General features: G+C 37.5%; 1 protein-coding gene across 1 annotated transcript in view; it reads right to left on the bottom strand.

The window, feature by feature from the left end:
• LOC127628542 (laminin subunit alpha-5-like) overlaps positions 1–18,914 on the bottom strand; it is a 95,124-nt gene that overhangs the window by 38,720 nt on the left and 37,490 nt on the right. The window contains exons 7-34 of the mRNA XM_052105335.1: positions 17,149–17,264; positions 14,972–15,090; positions 14,243–14,333; positions 13,712–13,756; positions 13,304–13,444; positions 12,584–12,721; positions 11,832–11,966; positions 11,592–11,726; positions 10,563–10,700; positions 10,409–10,461; positions 10,003–10,102; positions 9,321–9,373; positions 9,116–9,221; positions 8,935–9,034; positions 8,698–8,854; positions 7,120–7,249; positions 5,373–5,515; positions 5,180–5,283; positions 4,924–5,077; positions 4,467–4,630; positions 4,007–4,115; positions 3,811–3,908; positions 3,092–3,284; positions 2,772–2,898; positions 1,874–2,013; positions 1,399–1,514; positions 1,105–1,316; positions 786–987 (exon numbers count right to left, since the gene is read on the bottom strand). Of these exons, the coding sequence (XP_051961295.1) occupies positions 786–987; positions 1,105–1,316; positions 1,399–1,514; positions 1,874–2,013; positions 2,772–2,898; positions 3,092–3,284; positions 3,811–3,908; positions 4,007–4,115; positions 4,467–4,630; positions 4,924–5,077; positions 5,180–5,283; positions 5,373–5,515; positions 7,120–7,249; positions 8,698–8,854; positions 8,935–9,034; positions 9,116–9,221; positions 9,321–9,373; positions 10,003–10,102; positions 10,409–10,461; positions 10,563–10,700; positions 11,592–11,726; positions 11,832–11,966; positions 12,584–12,721; positions 13,304–13,444; positions 13,712–13,756; positions 14,243–14,333; positions 14,972–15,090; positions 17,149–17,264 (3,519 nt within the window). The remainder of the gene's footprint in view (positions 1–785; positions 988–1,104; positions 1,317–1,398; positions 1,515–1,873; positions 2,014–2,771; positions 2,899–3,091; positions 3,285–3,810; positions 3,909–4,006; positions 4,116–4,466; positions 4,631–4,923; positions 5,078–5,179; positions 5,284–5,372; positions 5,516–7,119; positions 7,250–8,697; positions 8,855–8,934; positions 9,035–9,115; positions 9,222–9,320; positions 9,374–10,002; positions 10,103–10,408; positions 10,462–10,562; positions 10,701–11,591; positions 11,727–11,831; positions 11,967–12,583; positions 12,722–13,303; positions 13,445–13,711; positions 13,757–14,242; positions 14,334–14,971; positions 15,091–17,148; positions 17,265–18,914) is intronic.

Here is an 18,914-nt window from a genome sequence, read left to right as displayed (position 1 = left end):
TAACAAAAATACTGGAAAAGTTCAACGTAAAGGAAATGTGTATATTTAGAATGTGTATATTTAGGGCATTCGTTACTGATATATTTAAATAATTTAATTAGAATAAATGCATGCTCTTTACTTGGAAGCACATGCAAGTTAACCTGTCCTCAGCAAGAGGTCAAAATGTTAAACTGCCAAACAAAGTGTTTAAAAATGCAACAAGTTCATAAATATAAATATCAGATGAAAGGTAAGGATCTGTAAGATATCAAACAACACATCAAGTAAACTTTAAATACAATTTTCCATGAAAAAAAACTGTCAATCAAAGTTGTGTCCTCACTTTGTGTCAACACTTTTTTTAATAATCCTAAATTAATCAGGCAATGTCATGGTCTGAGAGTAACCCTTGACTATTTGCTGCTCATGGTGGATGCAATGGTAGAACACGTGGACTGGTAAATTTCATATTGTTTTTAGATTTTAAACAAACAATGTAAAAGTCTATTTCATCACAGCTTCAACATGTGACAGCATGTTGTCATGAAAATAATGTCAAAACAATGCAAAAAAAAATCAGCTTTATTTATTATTTATCTATTACATATTCTTTTATTTAAAAGGCTTTATTTTCTGCTAATTATAAAGCAATCATTACATTTTATAACAATAATAAATGTTTCTTTTGATTTTAAAGTGAAATGTAACATGGACGTATTTTCAAGAAAGTAAATAAAACAGTTTTACAAATCAAAGCGCAGATCCATGCAGATGAGTGTGTGGTGTGCTCAGCTGTACTGCACCTGCACTGGCCGTTGTGTGTGTCACAGCTGATATCCAGTGAGGTGACTCCAGGTCTGGAGCAGTTGCACATCTCACAGCCCACCAGAGGATGGCAGCCAAATGTCTGCGGCTCACAGGTGAAACAATCCGGCAGCAGGGTATGTGGAGGACAGATACAGTCACCGGTGACAGGCTCACATAGACGTGAACCACAGTTACAAGCTGTAGAGAAAAGGAAAGAAGATCATACTCCCATCCGTCTTTTTCGTTTGTCGACAATAATAATTTGTTAATCCAGCCATTCATCCATTCACAATCTTATTGCTGATTGATGCTCACATCTGCAGTTGGGGAAGCCGTAGTAGCCCGTTGCACACTGGGAACAGTCTCGGCCAATCACATTGGGTTTGCACCTGCACTGCCCACCAAAGGTCTCACAAGTGTCACTCTCAGCGCCCACCTCATGACAGCCACAGGGCACAGCGCCGTTATTGAAGAAGGCAGACAGAGACACAGCAGAGTTGCGGCAGAACTGAGATGCTGTGGATGGGCTAAAAGGAGAAAGGGAATGTTAGGACGGATGATAACTGCAGGCTTTTCCACAATGCATGTATTTCCATAGAAGTATCGTACTTGATGTAGAAGCTGTTTTGTCCACAGTTGCTGATGAAGTAATAGGATTTGTCCAGAGGCTCCTCTGTCAAAAATTTGGAACTGTAACTGCTCTCTGGTACAACCAGCACATAGTCCTAAAACACACATGCACACACAATGGAGACATACCACAGAGAGTCAGAGAGAAAGTAAAGGAGACATTTTATTGTCATTGAAATTTATAAATTCTGAATCCTTAAATTCATTTTTAAATTACATTTCTTGATGCCAAAAAAGTTTTAAAGGTGATGTTTGCCACTAAATTAGACTGCCACTATCTCTTAAACCCTATCTAAAAAAAGCCTGCCCTACAAAGGCATGTCAGCCAACCAATGTCAGCAAACCCGAATGCTCAAAATGCTAACACAGAGACAGGTATTTCTCAGGACACCTATTTCGGTGATATCTGTCAGGTTATAGGGACATTATTGCATGCCTTAAAAAACACACTCACCAGCCATAATGTCTTCCTGTCTGGAACACGCAGGGTCAGGATGACGTCATGGTCTGTCACATCCAGGATAATCTGGTTCTCTGACATGACAACACTACGGCAACCATAACCATGGGGACAGAAGGAAGCATTGACATGGCCTGGAACAGATGAATTGGGCAAATATACCATAATGAACATCCTATTCTGAGCAGAAAGTGCTACTACAGAAGATAAAGGAATAGTTCACTCAAAAATGAAAATTCTCTGATGATTTATACACCCTCATGCCATCCCAGATGTGTATGACTTTCTTTCTTCAGCAGAACACAAATGAAGATTTTTTGAAAAATATTTCTGCTCTGTGGGTCTATTTAATGCAAGTTAATGGTGATCAGACCAAAAATCACATAAAGGATACATAAAAGTAATCCACATATCTCCAGTGGTTAAACAGAACAATATTTAAGTCCTTTTTCACTCTAAATCTCCACTTTCACTTTCAGATGTGGAAGTGAAACTAAACAGGCACCACATTGACTTTCAGGAGTGCAAGTGAAAGTGGAAATTTAAAGTAAAAAAATGACTTAAAGTTTGATCTATATCTCACCCACACCTATTATATTGCTTCTGAAGAAATGGATTTAACCACTGGAGTCATATTAATTACTTCTGTTTCCTTTATGTGATTTTTGGAGCTACAAAGGTCTGATCACCATTCACTTGCACTGAATGAACCAACAGAGCAGAGATATTCTTCTAAAAATCTCAGTTTGTGTTCTGCAGAAGAAAGAAATTCATACACATCTGGGATGGCATGAGGGTAAGTAAACGATAAGAGAATTTTCATTTTTGGGTGAACAATCCCTTTAATACAACATCACTCATCACAGTGCGTGCCTTTGTTCGATTTTCTTACCCTGCCAAATGCGTCCACCATTGATGTAGAACTGGACGTGGAAGGTCGGGTGCAGGGGCTGATGATAGTGCAGGATGAACACATAACGGCCTAGTACATCTACACGGGTCGAATACACCACAGCATTCTGGGAAATCAACAAAACACATAAACATTAGGAGAGTTAGAAGACTTGTTGTGGCAGTTTGTTTTACATTTTGAGCATCAGAAAAGCGGTTCCAACAAAAGGACAGGAGTACAGGAAAGATAAATGAAGAAAAAAGGTTTGTTTAAAGTGACATAAGTTGGATGGAAATGAAAGCGTAAGGTGCTGTGTGTACCCGAGTAGAGTCCAAAAGAATGTGTTCACTGTTATCAACTGCTGTTGGTGGTGTGGATGTAGAGGGTCTGTCTTTGTAGAGGGTCGGGTCAGGGGCTGAAGCCAGAACCGGCTCAGGAACAGAGGAGGCCTGTCCCTCCTTCAAAACCAGAGACTGAGGTGGAGTCTGGAACCGAGATGGTATACAGGAGCCACTGAGTGGCAGAGAACACAAAACATCATCAGTTTTGGAAGAGGAAACCATACATCATGTTCAAACCACCATAAAGCATGGCGCTAAGACATTTTGAGGAAGATATTTCTAAGAATCTATTTATTCAAGTATAACAAATGTTTTAGCTATAAATGTATTTCGGTAACACTTTAAATAAGCATTTATTAATCTATGTTAATGTTAGTGAATACAAATACATTTGTTTATGGTTTGGTAACATTAGTTCATAGTGCATTAACTAATGTTAACAAATACAAAAATGTGATTTTAAAAATGTATTAGTATGTTGAAATTAACATTAACCAAGAATAATAAATGCTGTAAAAGTATTGTTCATTTTTAGTTCATGTTAACTACTGTGATGTTGTTAATGGAACCTCATTCTAAATTGTAAGCTATATTTCCAAGTATGCCTCTAAGTATATATATCTAAGATACAGTATATACAAAAATCCAAGTACTGTAAATATGTTGACATTCCAAAAATCTAGCCTATTTGTAGTCACCTGTCTGGAGAGAAGTGACCATGTGTGCTGATGCAGTGAACTCTGGGCTTCAGGTACTCCATGGTGAACTGAGCACGAGGAATGAGGAACACTTTGTGCTAGATGGGGAAAACCAAACACACATTCGTAAATTACACAAGTTCACTATGGACACTAATTGCTTTCATGGTGGACTTAAGCAGAAACATCTTCTAACCAAGAAGAAACTGCTTCTGTCAGCAATGAGCTGGATATCAGCCTCCGCAGAGAGAGTGAAGACTGCAACACGCTTCATGTCGTCTACAGACACGGCTCGACACAGAAAACTGCACACATACAGATAAAGACACACATTTTGATCTGTAAATGCAGTGGGAAAAAAAGAGGAAAAAGAACACTCAATTAAATAATTAAAGGGGTCATGCAATTTCCTTGCTCTTTTGAAATAACAGAGGTTGATGTACTATGTAGACTCATTCGCAATGCAATGCTCCTTCCCCAGTCAATTTATTATGTAAAGCTAAGATGCAAAAACAGGTCATTCAAAAAAGTTTGTGTTTGTAAAAAATAAAATGCTAAAAAAAAGTGTAGAATAGGGTCCCATTTCACCCCTTTACATGTGAGTATGTGAAGCACAAATAAACAAAAGAACAATGTTGTTGTGACCTCACACACACCTGTATTTGCAGGGGAGCAGTGTTATTTGCTCTTGATGTGTGCGTTCGCCCCATGAGTTGACAGACACAGTGAGAGTTTGAGGGGCTTCGTCTTCACTGGCGAACTCCACCACAAACACATACTCTCCAGGGACAGGAACCAGACCACGCAGCTGAACACTCATCTGAACACATATACAAACAATCTCACTAATCCCAAATTCATCAATAATTAATTTATTTTGTTAAACATGATTTATTTAGTTCCCACCTGCAATGCAGATGCAGATAATACATGAGTATTATCGACTTTGAAAATGTTTCTCAAAATCTGTTTGCTCTATTAGTGAGCTGCCTACCTAGACACAGTGTTTTTTGGCATCATAACAGCATCATCAAGCACTTATGATGGCTAAACAAGCTGTCTATGTCAGGATTTTACTATGTTTTGAGACACGTAACACACACACATACTCACATCGTTGCCGCTGCAGATGGCCATGCTGGGATGGCGAGGGGTGATCTTTTCAGTGTGGCAAGGTCTGGGCAGGTGATTATCAGACCTGCAGCTGGCGTCGTTGCCGGAGATGGTCAGGAACTCCTCCAGAGACAGGTACATGTACTGCAGACAGCTAAACGCACCACAACAACAATTACTCTAGTTGCATTGCATATAAGAGGTACACCATATGATACATGCATGTGGACAAAAAAATAGCTGCTGTACTACTGACTTCTGACTGGCATCCTGTATCGGGCTGTAAGAACAGGGTTCAGTCAATTTAAGTTGCAGGATGGGAGCTTCATAATACGCACTAGGCAAAAGCACTAGGTAGTCCTGTAGACAGAGAGCAAGAAAGTGTCCAGTTTTTCAAGTACTAACGTAGAGTCAATATACATTTAGTAGGTTTAAGATGGAAAGCCTACCAGCAGAATACCCTCTGCCTCTATAATCACAGTCCAAGTTCCAGGATTCAACACAAATGGCTCCATAAAGCTGTTCTGGGGCACATTGACAAATGTGGGTTCTGAACTGGGTGCAAAGACGATCTGTTTTGACTGCTCAGAGCCTAGAAAGAAAAGGACAAAGACTGGGTTTGTGGGGAAATAGTTATGATGCCAACATGTAAATAAGATTAGTTTATAAATCAATACAATTAACACATGTATCTATAGTTATGTTCCAGAAGATGTGTGTCTGTTTGTGTGTGTGTGTGTTAGTCTGAAAAACTCAAGGTAGGAATAGTTCACCCAAAAAATTAAATTCTCTCATTACTTTTAATGAAGATTTTTAGAAGAATATCTTGGCTCTGTTGGTCCATACAATGCAAGAGCGATGGCCAGACCTTTGAAGCTTCGTATGATTTATTTTATTCTGCCTTTATGTGCTTTTTGGAGTTTCAATGTTTTGGTCACTTGCATTGTCAGGACCAACAGAGCTGAGATTATCGTCTAAATATCTTTGTTTGTGTTTTACAGAAGAAAAAGTCATACACATCTGAGATGGCACGAGGGTGGGGTAAACCATTCATTTAACTGCATAGTTCAGACAAAAATGTAAATTCTCTTATCATTTACTCACCATCCTTTAGTATACCTGAATGATTTACATTTATCCATGGAACCCACAAAGTGAAAGTTTATACTGCTCTATTTCACACAATTAATGTAAATAGAAACGGCAAAGATAAAGCACCATAAAAATAGGCCATACAACATGTGTGCTATTTGCCAAGCATTCTGTATGCATATGATAGCTTTGTGTAAAAATCAGACCAAAATGTAAGATGTTATGCACTGAAAATCTTTACTTTCTTAAATCTCATTAGCTTACATTCAAATGGCATGCTTACATGTCATGCCAGGTTTTATATCAAATGATGCCAAGCACCATCTTTTAATCAAAATTTGAATAATCTGCTTCAGTAGTTCGAATTTAATGTAATCCTGCAATGAGGATAGTGTAAATGTGTTTGGCTTGCTGTCCCTGGAGGCGTGCTCGAGTCTCGTGACTTGACCCAAGCTCGAACACCCCCGGACTTGTTGAGTTTTTATTGTATAGACTAGAGGAGATGGGGAGGTGGAGGGATGCTGGAGGGATCGTCGCAGCATGGATGTAAGCAGCTTTTATATACACTTACTCTGGTGATGTGATTAGTCAGATTAAATTAACATGCTTCTCCCGAACTTTGTTATGAAACTCCATTTGAAAGTGCGGTAGCACAAATGAGATTTGAGAGCTCTCGAGGGATTTCCACAGCAACTTTTGATTTGTTTGATCTGTTCCTCACACAAACCTATTGCACGGCTTCAGAAGACATTGAATATACTGTATGGCATGAGGTGTGCATATGGAACACTTCTATGGTGCTTTTTATTACGTTTTGAAACATGTCAGCACCTGATCACTGTATACTGTATTGTCACTGTAACATTCTTCAAAGTTTCTCCTGTTGAGTTGCATGGAAAAAGAAACTCAAAAAGTTTGGGATGACATGGTGGTGAGTAAATGATGACAGAATTGTCATTATTGTTTGAACTATTCCTTTAATAAGCAAATTGAAAGTTTAAACCTCATTTGTGATTTCCTTTATTTTTCCTTTACTTTATGAAACAGAGAAAGCGACGACAGTCCAGAACTGCGATTAGCAGCACATCGAACCATCAGACGTACCTCTTCTGCTGCTTTGATAGGCTGTGATTTTACCATTGGACAAGGCCGACTGCGTGTTTACATATCTGAGGATGACGCGTGTGAGATACATGTCTGCTTCACGCACGTTCACCATCATTTTAACTGTATTCTGAGATGGAGGACAAGGAAGAAAAAGAGAGGGGAAAAGGGAGAAGGGGAGAGAATGTACAGGAAATAATACAGTCTGTGTTAAAGATCTGACCTATTAGTTTCTGATCAATGTGTGTGCAATGTGGGATGAAGGTTGCAATGTGTGTGTCTTGAACATGAGGGGAAGTGGGAGGATGTTTTGGAAGAGAGGATCAAGGAGAACAGGTAGTCACCAGCTTCTTACTCTAAGAGCAAGAACGTGACCAGGAAGTGAGGGAGGCGGAAAGAGAAAGGTGGAGGAGAGCGTAAACACTTACAGTTACCACACACAAATTGTCTGCCATCATCGATCACAGAGACCCGACCCCTCACGTCCATGCCACCGCAGTTCACATAGTGTAAGACCACGTGAAACAGGTCTGGAGAGCCAACCACCACCTCAACCAAAACCCGTGGCTAGAGAACAAGAGACCGTCCACAGAACAGAACAGAGATAGACAGAACAAGAGAGACAAATGCAAAGCTGTTCGTTTATACCACCACCAACATTAAAGCGCCCAGCCAAACACAGCAAGCAGCACCAATCAAAACCCTTGATCAAAGCCCAACCAAAGTCACATCACATTTTAATGACACATCACACACAAAGTATTTGAACGATGTATTGCACAAGGCAGGGTTTACACACATGCATGCAAATGCACAAAATACATGAACTAGAGCATGTTACAATATCTCATTCATAATGTATTAGTTATAGAAAATAATACAAACATGGAATAATTTATTATGTTAATTAGTGAGATTACTATTATTATCTTCATAGAAGCTTTAAAGTCAACATGAAACAGGGTTGACACAATCTATTTTAATTCTGTAATGTACAGTATTTCTGAGTGAATACAAATATGTGGAGGGACTTGACTGGATTGTGAAATGTGGTCTCTACATGACAAGAGGCAAGTTATCACAATTTCATGAAAGATCACAAAGACATTTTTTATTTACAATAATGTGCACTGATGAAACACACAAGATCATGAATGTGCATTAAGAAAGCAAATGGGCCAAATTTTTTATATCTTGTTGACTTTAAGTGCTGAACCAAAAAGTTGATAAGCAACAGGCTAAAATACATAATAATGCTAATAATAATATAAATAACTAAAAATAATATGCAATTAATAATAAAAAATTATTTAGCATTCAATAATGTAATAAAAATGTAGTTGTAAATAAAATATTTTAATATTAAAACAAATTATAGTTAATATATTAACTATAATTTGAAAATTTTGAATTGTATATGTTTTGTTAAAAGGCTACAGAGCTTGACTTGGCTTGATTATGTTTTATTATTACTTATTTATTTATTTTATTTTAAAGTACATTTTAAAGTATCATTTAGCCTCTACCCTACAGGATTCATGTTTGTGTTGATGTCATTGGTGTGTACGTGTATCTCACCTGTATGGGGGACATCTGAGCGTAGCCCCTCCAGCTAAAACTCTCAAACTCCAAAGGATTGTAACCAAACCTCACCGGACGTCCATCCACGGTGGTGCCGTCTTCCACCTCAAACTTCATATGGTGCAGGTCTGGGAAATAATGATCCGGCCGGAGTCTAAACAAACACAGCAGAGTGATTTAACGACGCATATGTGATTACAGCACAATTCATGTAGTCCTCTTGCTGTCACTCACTGGGTGCATTTGGGTCCCTCCACATTGGGTCTGCATCGACATTGTCCATGTCTGTCATCACACATCTGCCCAACAGAACCTCCAATATCACACTGACAACCTGCAAACACACACAGGGATGAGGTTTAAACTGACTCTTCATTAAAGTATTGAGAATCTCTGCCTGTAATTCATTTCATACCTTGGCAGCCAAAGTAGTTGCCCTTCTGCAGGTTGAAGTATCCGTCTTTGCACACGTTGCAAGTTCCACTGCACACATTGGTTTTACAGTAACACTGTCCGGTGTTCTGATAGACACACACAGATGGATGGGTAAGTTTACTACACTCTTGGAAATTAATTTGTAAGCTGGCATTATTATTAATGGAGTGGACATATTTTCTCACCTGAGTGCACTCTGCAACCTCACTCAAAGTCCCTACTGTATTACAGTCACAGACTACAAAAACAGAAATATACAATAAAATACATACACTGTACATTCACATATAGGCATATAATACATATATTGGTGATCATATTGTAAACGCCAATAGTAACCTTTTTTAAAATAAGTTTTAGTCTAATTCATTATTGGCATATGTCTGATATTGGAAACAGGTACATTTGAGGTTTTATCTAATTTATTATTGAAACATTATAGTATTTTTGAGTGCCATGTTTCAAAAGTACTAAACAGTTATTCATCATTTCTTCTGTACATTATCATGTTTTGACACCGACTTTTACAAAGATGTCAAATTCTAGAAAAACCATTAGTGCCTATTAAACAGGCAAAACAGTGTAGATTTAAAATATCAGACATAACAATTTTCAGCAAAAAAATTTAAATAAAATAAACAGCAGTCAAGCCAAATGTTCTATATCAGTGCATCGCTTTTTACTGTCTCTATATTACCATCTAACTAACTATAAAATTGACAAGCCACAGAGACAAAATTATAAATAACTGTCATCATAACCAATTAAATGGCTGCCATAAAGTAAACACAACTTAAATTAAACTGTTTATGTTGCTCCAATAAGTCAAGACTGAATTTTGTGCCAAATGCCATAAGTCTCTCTTACTTGAACATCCATAGACTGTATCAGGAGATAGATTCCAGTAGAGTGGCTTACAGCGGTCACATGCCAACCCCTCTACATATGGCCGACACTCACAGGAGCCCTGAGGTATACAAAACAACACAAAACAACAACCAATAAGGGTAAATGTACAGAACGTATGCTTATCAAAGACTACAATGACCATGATCCTCATTCACATTCAGTATTTAGCCAAAAATAATACTTTAAAACTTTAAAACATACTTTTTTAACAACAAAAAAGAAATGAAAATTGTATTAATGCATATTGCACATTGTTTAACTAATATAAATTGTGCAGTATGCAGTAGACAGTACTCTAAATATCCATTCTGAACATTGCCATATTTATTGCAGAAAAATATCAATAAAGTTCAATTATATTCACCACTGTGGGTAGGATCTCCTTCTGCAGAGAGCCTGCTGGGTTACAGGTGCCAGCTAAAGCACAGATAATGGAGGAAAAAAGAAAACATCAAAAAACTTGCATCAAACCAGAACTATCTGAAATTACAATGTATCATTTGCCTGAGTTATATCACCTTGGCAGAGGGGGAAGCCATATGAATCTGGGCTGCAGCTAACACACCTCTGACCCACAATATTTGGCAGGCACACACACTGACCAGATAATGGATCACAGGAACTAAAGCGAGAGCCCTCCACTGAACAATGACATGCTGAAAGACAGAGAGAATTAGCTTTAAAGGAATAATTCAACTACAAATAAAAATCATCTTATAATTAACTCACCCTCATACCATCCCAGATGTGCACGTCTTTCTTTCTTTTGCAAAACACAAATTAAGATTTATAGAAGAATATCTCAGCTCTGTTGGTCCATTCAATGCAAGAGTTTTGGCCAGACCTTTAAAGCTCCAAAAAGCATATAAAGGCAAAATAAATGTAATCCATTAGACTCCAGTGGTTTATTCCATGTTTTCTGAAGCGATCCAATCTGTTTTGTGTGAGAACAGGCCAAAATATAGCTCCTTTTTCACTGTATATGTTGCCACTGCAGTTTCTAGGCACGATCATTATTTCAAGTGTGATTACACTTCCTATTGCTTGACGCGTGCCCAGAGTGCTAGAATGCACTAGGAAGTGTTATCGAGCCTGCTGAGACTGCTGATATAGTGAAAAATAAGATATATGTTGCTCTGTTCTCACCCAAAACCAATTTGATTGATTCAGAAAACATTGATTAAACCACTGGAGTCTTGTGGATTACTTTTATGCTGCCTTTATGTGCTTTTTGGAGCTTCAAAGTTCTGTTCAAAATTAATTTGCATTGTATGGGCCTACACAGCTGAGATATTCTTCTAAAAAAAGTCATTCACATCTGGGATGGCATGAGGGTGAATAAACACTGAGAGAATTATTATTATAATTTTTTTTTGGGTGAACTATCCCCTTAAATTTAAATTTACAACCACCTGCAACTGCAAACAATGCTTTCCTTAAAAAATATTGCCCAATCACCATCAAGGGACAAAATGACCCCAGCGGACAGCCGTCCAACATAATGGATCATAATCTACACTAATAGCAATAAAAGTGATGTGACTCACGTGAGCAGCTGGGATAACCATAGAATCCTGGTGCACACTGGTCACATTTGGGGCCGCTGTAATTGGGTCTGCATTGACACTGGCCCGAGACACTACAGCTGAAGTCCAGAGACGTACGAGGGTCACAGGTGCACACTGGTAAATTATTCAAAATATTACAACCAAGAAAATACCGATACTGTAGTTAAAGACGGATTTGCACAAATCACGTCTTTTCAAATACATGTATGTGTGGCTCACCTTGACAGTCTGGATAGGAGTGGAAGCCTGAATGACATTGCTCACAGCGAGGACCAGTGAACTCTGGCCTGCACAAACACTGACCAGCTGCATTACACATCTCAGGTAAAGAGCCCACAACACTACAGCCACAAACTACAGATATATATATATATATATATATATATAGAGAGAGAGAGAGAGAGAGAGAGAGAGAGAGAGAGAGAGAGAGAGAGAGAGAGAGAGAGAGAGGGGGACAAATTAATAGCCAACATGAAATGGCACTCACAACCCATTTTATGTAATGTAATAATAATGTAATAATAATATTTTAATCACATTAATGATAGCAGCAGTTAAAATGCGTTAACTGTATTAACTATTGGCAAGAGACTGAGGAGGCTGCATAAACTACAGTAGCTGCAAACAATGGCATAATGCTTTTGTTTTGTTTTTCTTTGCCCATGTGCCCTACATTTATGTGTGTGGCCTTGGTAACATCAGCCAAAAGGAAAAGTCTTTTCAGAGGCAGAGCATGTTATTCCATTTTGATGAAAGATTACAGAGACAACATTTCTTTTAAATAACATACATGGATGAATTATGCACAATAGCAACATGGATTAAGAAAGTGAATAGGGTCCCTTTCCATGTCATGTTGAACCTCAAACAGACTGTTAAGCTGTAAAAAGGTCACTAAACAGGAAACTTATTGTGGTTATTAAAGTTATTGTGGCTGCACTGTAAAGTTCATAGAGATGGCAAGCACTCACATTGGCACAGCGGGTAGTTGAAGTAGCCGGGCACACACTGCTCGCATGAATACCCCTGAAACCCGCTTCGGCACACACACTCGCCTGTTATTCCGTCACAGGACCCATCCAGACAACCTGGGCCTGAACACTGACAGCCTGGGGGAAGGGAACACAAAGAGAATCTGTCTGTTGCCTTTGTCTTTGTGTGGTACATAGTGCTCACAAGGGCTACAGCAGTTTAGCCAACAGTCAACAGAGATACGACATTCTGCATGTGTTTGCTAAATGTCCCTTGCTACAGCAGCTTACATAGGAAGGTTGAAAATGGGCAGAAAAGAACAGCTGATTGGATCTCCACAATAGATATGCACACACATACATGTACGTATAATACATAAATAAATACAGACTGATGAGGAAGAATATACTATACATGTATTACATACCATGAGTTTGACTGTATCACATGACCCTTTGTAATGTTTCAATTAAAATAATAATAATAAAAATATATTATATAATGCTTAGATCTTTATGAAATATCCATCCAAATTGTTACAAATGTCATTAAGTATTTTATATATATATATTCCTAATTGAATGTACATGAACTCATGTAAACTGATCTAAGCATTGCATACAATTTGTTAATAAATTATTATTGAAACAATTAAATTAAAAATGATTAATTAAAGTGCTATCCTGTGTGATTTAATTTCTGTCTGTGTGTGACCATACGTTGGCAGTTAAGGCCGAAGTGTCCTTGAGCACATGTGTCACAGTGCTCTCCAGTGAATTCAGGTTTACACACACACGTATTGGTGAGAGGGTCCGGTCTGCATGAGTTCCCCTCTGTTCCTGCAGCACTGCACTCACAGTCTACACAACACACACACACACACACACACACACTTACAAATTATTGGAGCAAATTCTCCAGTCTCATCAGCTTCTCCTAGTTTCACTTTTGAAAGTGTGAAGCATTCAGAACACACCCTCGCTTGCCAATAATTCAAAATATGCAGTGAAATGAATATTTGACTTCACATAGCAACTAAAGAAGTGAAGACAAGCAATTTATTGTAGGGATGAATCAAATCAAATTTAATCAAAATGTGCAATAGAGAGAGATTGTACAAGTCTTACTGATGATTTCTTCTGCAGGTCTGGCCTCTCCACTGATGTACACCTCTGACAGGTATAAATAAAAAGTAAGAGTTTATAAGAAAGAAGGATCACTGTTCTTTCAACCTACTAAACATTTTTTGAGATAAATGTAGATCATTTTAAACTGCAGATGATTTTAGCTGAAATATACTATGCTTTACTTTCATTGTGCTGTGGCATTTATGTTGTGGCTTAACTTTGCTGTGCTTTGGCTTTTCTGTTGTGTTGTCATTTTTTCCATGGTGTTGTGGCTTAATTTCAATATGTTATAGCTTAATATTGCTGTGCTGTGGCTTTTTCATCATGGCTAAATTTTGTTGTGTTGTGACTTTTCCATTGTAGCTTAACTTTGTTGTGTATTGGCTTAATTACGTTGTGTTGCTGTTTTATTTCACTGTGTTGTGGCTTAATTTCTTTGTGCTGTGGTTTATTTCTGTTGTGTTTTCAGCTTTTATATGCTTTGCAAATTTTGTTGTGCTGTGCACCTCTGGGCCACCATAAGAGACTCACTTGAACAGGCGAATGGGGACTCCAGAGGGTGGTCAGGGGACCTGTAGTATCCAGGAATACAGCGTTCACAGTTAATGCCTGTGGTGTGATGCTGTGAATAAAAAATGACTGTACAATAAGATAACATACTCTCTGATGATTGTGATACAGGAAATGCCTGTGTTTGCAAGGCAGCAAGAGAATAAAGTAAATAATTCAAACAGTAGTTTGAAATCATATTGTAAGTTGTAAACCCTAATACCCAAGTACAGATAAAGGGAGAAAGAAGTTGAATTAGACTAATTAATTGCAGTTTACTGTCCTTTACGTAATAAAGCATGTAATGTGGACAAACAACAATCACAAGAAGTATGCAAATAGATGCAAGAAAAAAGACATATTGCAATTCTTTATACAAACATTACAATAGCGTCATTACTGTCAGTGAGCTTTCTAATGGAAAACATTCTATCAATTTAAGTCAAGGGGCTTTTTTTTTACACTATTCTTAACTTCTTGAGTACAAAGTTTCCAAAAGCCCAAATTAGATAGCACACTTAAGGAAATGAAATTATCTACAAGACAAAGTTTGAATGAAGTCTATGTTAAGCTGTTATAGCAGAATTAACTACAGAGTGAAAAGAGGTAAATTAAAAAGTACAAGAGACTTCAATACTGTGCTGCCTTGCAAGCACTCTAAAAACAGTATTTCTGTATCTCTATCGTGTGTGTGTGTGCACCTGAGCCCACCTGGCATTCTATACACACTCCTCCGCCCCTGTACACTCCCTGCATGTTAAGACTGGCTCTCCGCTGGTCAGCTTCTGGATCATAATAGCACTCTGATGAGTGTCTATGGCAGTTACACGCTGTAATGAACACAGAGAACACAGTTACACCACCATGTAATCAGCCTCAAGTTGTGAGGTTAAATAACTCATTTATCAGTGTAGAGAGCATAATATACAAGCTGGTCAGATACAAACAGGTATTATGGGACAGAACATGCTAAATATATTCAGAGACACACACATGAGTGTCCATCTGGAAAGTTCAGACTGTCCATAGAGGCATGACAGCAGAGAAGGGAAACAGAAAGAGAGAATGGGAACAGTCATTATCCAAGGGTAAAGTTAGCATGGAGAACAAGAAATTAATCAGGAAAATTGTAGATTGTTATGGACAAAAAAAAAAAGAGTTTATAAAGCAATGTTTTGGGTTCAGTCTCTCCTCTATAAACACAAAATCAAAAATTGTTGTTACATTAAGGCACTTACAATGTAAGCTACAATACACACTTGGCAGTGTCATACTGCAGATGTTGTTGATTTTGTAAGACAAATAGCTTGTTACAGTATGTTCCTCATTTGTTGATTTGGATAAAAGCAACTGCTAAATGACTAAATGTAAATGTATGTAATTGGAAAAGAATGGGGCTGTTACAATAAACACTCTTTTAAATATATAGCCACACAACGTGAGCATTACACAAGTTAACATGATTTTAGTGTGAGGAAATCACTTACTGGCACTACAAGGTTTACCTGCGTTATGTTGTCATGACAACTTTGTAGTATTGGATATACTTTACACAGTTAAGGCTAGTAAGTGATTTTATTACATTAAAATCATGTTAACAAGTATAATGTTGTATAATCTTATAGCAATACTTTTGTAACAATTTGTATGGCTTGGCCCCTTTCACTTCCATTGAAAGTGCCTTAATATAACCATGATATTTTCAATATATATATTCTTTTCATTTTTAATAAATGAGGGATGAGTCTACTTTTTGTGGCCATCAACATTACGCCACAAATGCTGTCAATTGAACTTAACTTGTGTTGAATCTGGAACATTCCTCTGACAAAATGGCATACAACAATGTACAATAATTGCCCTTACAAATATGTACCTTGGTAACAAAAGTTACTATAGTTATTTTTATTCAATTAAAAACTGTATTACCTTGGTATTAGTTACCACTGGAATTACAATAAGGAATTTAAACAAAATAACAAAGTTTTTGAAAGCTTCTAACACTGAATAAGACACAAGAATAGTGTTGTCTATGAGAATGGTGCATATGGTCTCAGACTATCTCAGAAGGTGTTTGAGAAGAGTTTAGTTTGGTTTATTTCCACGGAGCAGTTTCACATGCTTTGTGAACACAACACTGCAGGTTCACTTTATTTTGTCAAAAATTCATAATCTACTACAACAATAATTGAGGCTAAACTGACAATTGACAAAGTTCATCGAGTAATAACCTTTTTTGTGCCTTGTTTAAACCTGTTAATTTCATGTGAAAGGAGGGCAAAACCAAAATCCCCCCGGTATCTAATTACACTTCAGCACGCTGTGTCGTGGTGCTGTCACTCTGTCAGTCTAGGTTTTTGTCTGACAGGACTGTGGCATGGCACTTATCGTCCCATGTCTGTCTTGTGTTTTGTTGTTTGTCTTTGTGTGAGCGCACGGTTTCGGTTATATTCCCTGTTGTGTGCTCTAATTTGTTTCCATATCAAAGTTGCACACATCCTTTGTATGTTCCTTCAACTCTTGAATATATCTTTCAAACTAAATAAATTAGTACTAAAAATTAATTTCGTACTAAAAGATGAGTTAGGAGAGAGAAAAAGATGACAAGCCAATCTGAAGTGTGAGTGATGGAATAGTGTTAAAAATGTCAGAAGCTTCTAAAAGTCTCTTTCATAGTACTATGTGGTTAGATATCATACCTGTTCATACACAAAGGAGAGCATTGTTTGAAAGAATAAAGAAAATGCTGCTCTTCCATCAAGAAAAGGAAAAAGGAGCCTGTCACGCAGACAGAATTTTTTTTATATGTGTCACAGAGGCCCCCAGCAGGTACTAAATCTTTTTTTTTTTTTTTCTGTTGGCTCGCTGGACAAAGAGCAAAAACTCACGTTCACATTCACTGGCACTGTATGTAGTGGCTGGTTTCCATGGAAACTGGTTGAAGCCAGAGCAACAGCTATCACATGACGGTCCACAAGTGTTGTGTTGGCAGTCACACTGAAGCCTAATATAACCGGGAAAAAAGGACAAATCATGGGTTTAAAACCAAAGACAATCAAACTAGTTTAAAAGGCTTAAAAAAGAACGAAACAAACCCATGCATTTGTTATTGTCACGGTTCCCCGTTGTCTGCTCAGTGTTTCTCCCCTGTCACCTGTCCCGAACTACACTTCCCATAATCCCCTGCCCTCATCACTGCCAGTATCATTGTTCTCACCTGAGTTTAATTTAATCATCACCCTTGTGTATTTAAGCCCTCTTGTTTGTTCATTCGTTGTCGGTCGTTGTATGTTATGGTTGTCTTTGACTGTGTTCCTGCCGTGCCCTCCGCGGTTGTTTCTAGTGTTTACATTTTTGTTATCCCCTTGTGGATGTTTTGTTTGTTCCCTGTGTTTTGTTTATTCTGTGTTTTCTTATTTATTTAATAAAGAGCTGCATTTCGATCCTCACTCCTCGTCTGCCCTCGTCTGAATCCTAACAGTTATATTTTGCCTATGTTTTGGAGTAATACTTTTTTTTTTTTCACTCAAGTACATTGCAGTAATGAGATGACCTAATGAAAAAATGCAAATAGTAGAGGATCCATTATGACTGAGTAAAAAACAGCATTATCCTTCAATTTTTTTTTTAAAGTAATTTAATTATTAGCATTCGGGATTCCCTGATACCACTTTTTCTCTCCTGATCTGATTCCGATACCTGAACTCCCTCCCCATCCGATAACAGTGAGCTTGTTTATATGTACATTCTTACACCAATTATGCTTAATAAGCTGACAATGTGTGTGGTCATGTAAACACATTAAACAGCTTTCTGTGTATCTGTGTAAGGTTATAAATGGCTTAAGAATAAACCAATCAACACAGGTAGATTTACATCTTTTTTTATTTTAGTATCAACTTGGTACCAAAGTACAATTATTTTCTACATCACTAACTATGAAAAACACACAGTACTGAATATGTATGGGGCTCGTCAGACAGATACCCGATTCAGTAAAAGAAAAGCCAATCGGAGCCAATACTGACCCAGGTATCTGATCAGTGCATCCCTTGTTGAAATCAGTGGTGATGAAAATACATAATATTCATAACAGGAGGTATAGAGACAACATCTTCAGTTACAAATATTTGTCTTGACTATAAGACATAGGAACAATATATAGTGCATTTACAATAGCCATGAAATAATCTGTATTTTGAATCAGAACATGTTAAAGTAATGAGAAAGAAATACACAATTCTATAAAAAATGGCAATAAACCATTAACTGGAGCTGTAAACATAATTTCGGCAGGAGCAGGTTCATCTAATCTTGCAATCATCACTAGAGTATATAAAGGCATGCATACCTCTCTAATGACAATTCGTACAGCATCCATCCTCTGCCTCATCTCCACCTTCATATGACATTAATTTACATTAATCCATTAACATGTATTATCTCTTTATGTAGTATGGGACAAACTAGTTTAACTATTTACCATTGCCTCAAAATTACATGAACATGTGAACTCGTGAACTGTTTTTTCGTGAAGAAAGAAGCGGATATACTGTACAGCATATTGTGCTAAAGTTTCAGAATGAGATTTCATTGTGATTTTAACTGTGATAAACAAAAAGTGAGTGATAGAAACGTCATGGTTACTGTTGTA

The sequence above is a fragment of the Xyrauchen texanus genome, chromosome 35 (assembly GCF_025860055.1).
Source record: "Xyrauchen texanus isolate HMW12.3.18 chromosome 35, RBS_HiC_50CHRs, whole genome shotgun sequence".
Lineage (NCBI taxonomy): Eukaryota > Metazoa > Chordata > Actinopteri > Cypriniformes > Catostomidae > Xyrauchen > Xyrauchen texanus.
Note: the sequence above shows the minus strand (reverse complement) of the source record. Positions and strands in the feature narration are given on the sequence as shown.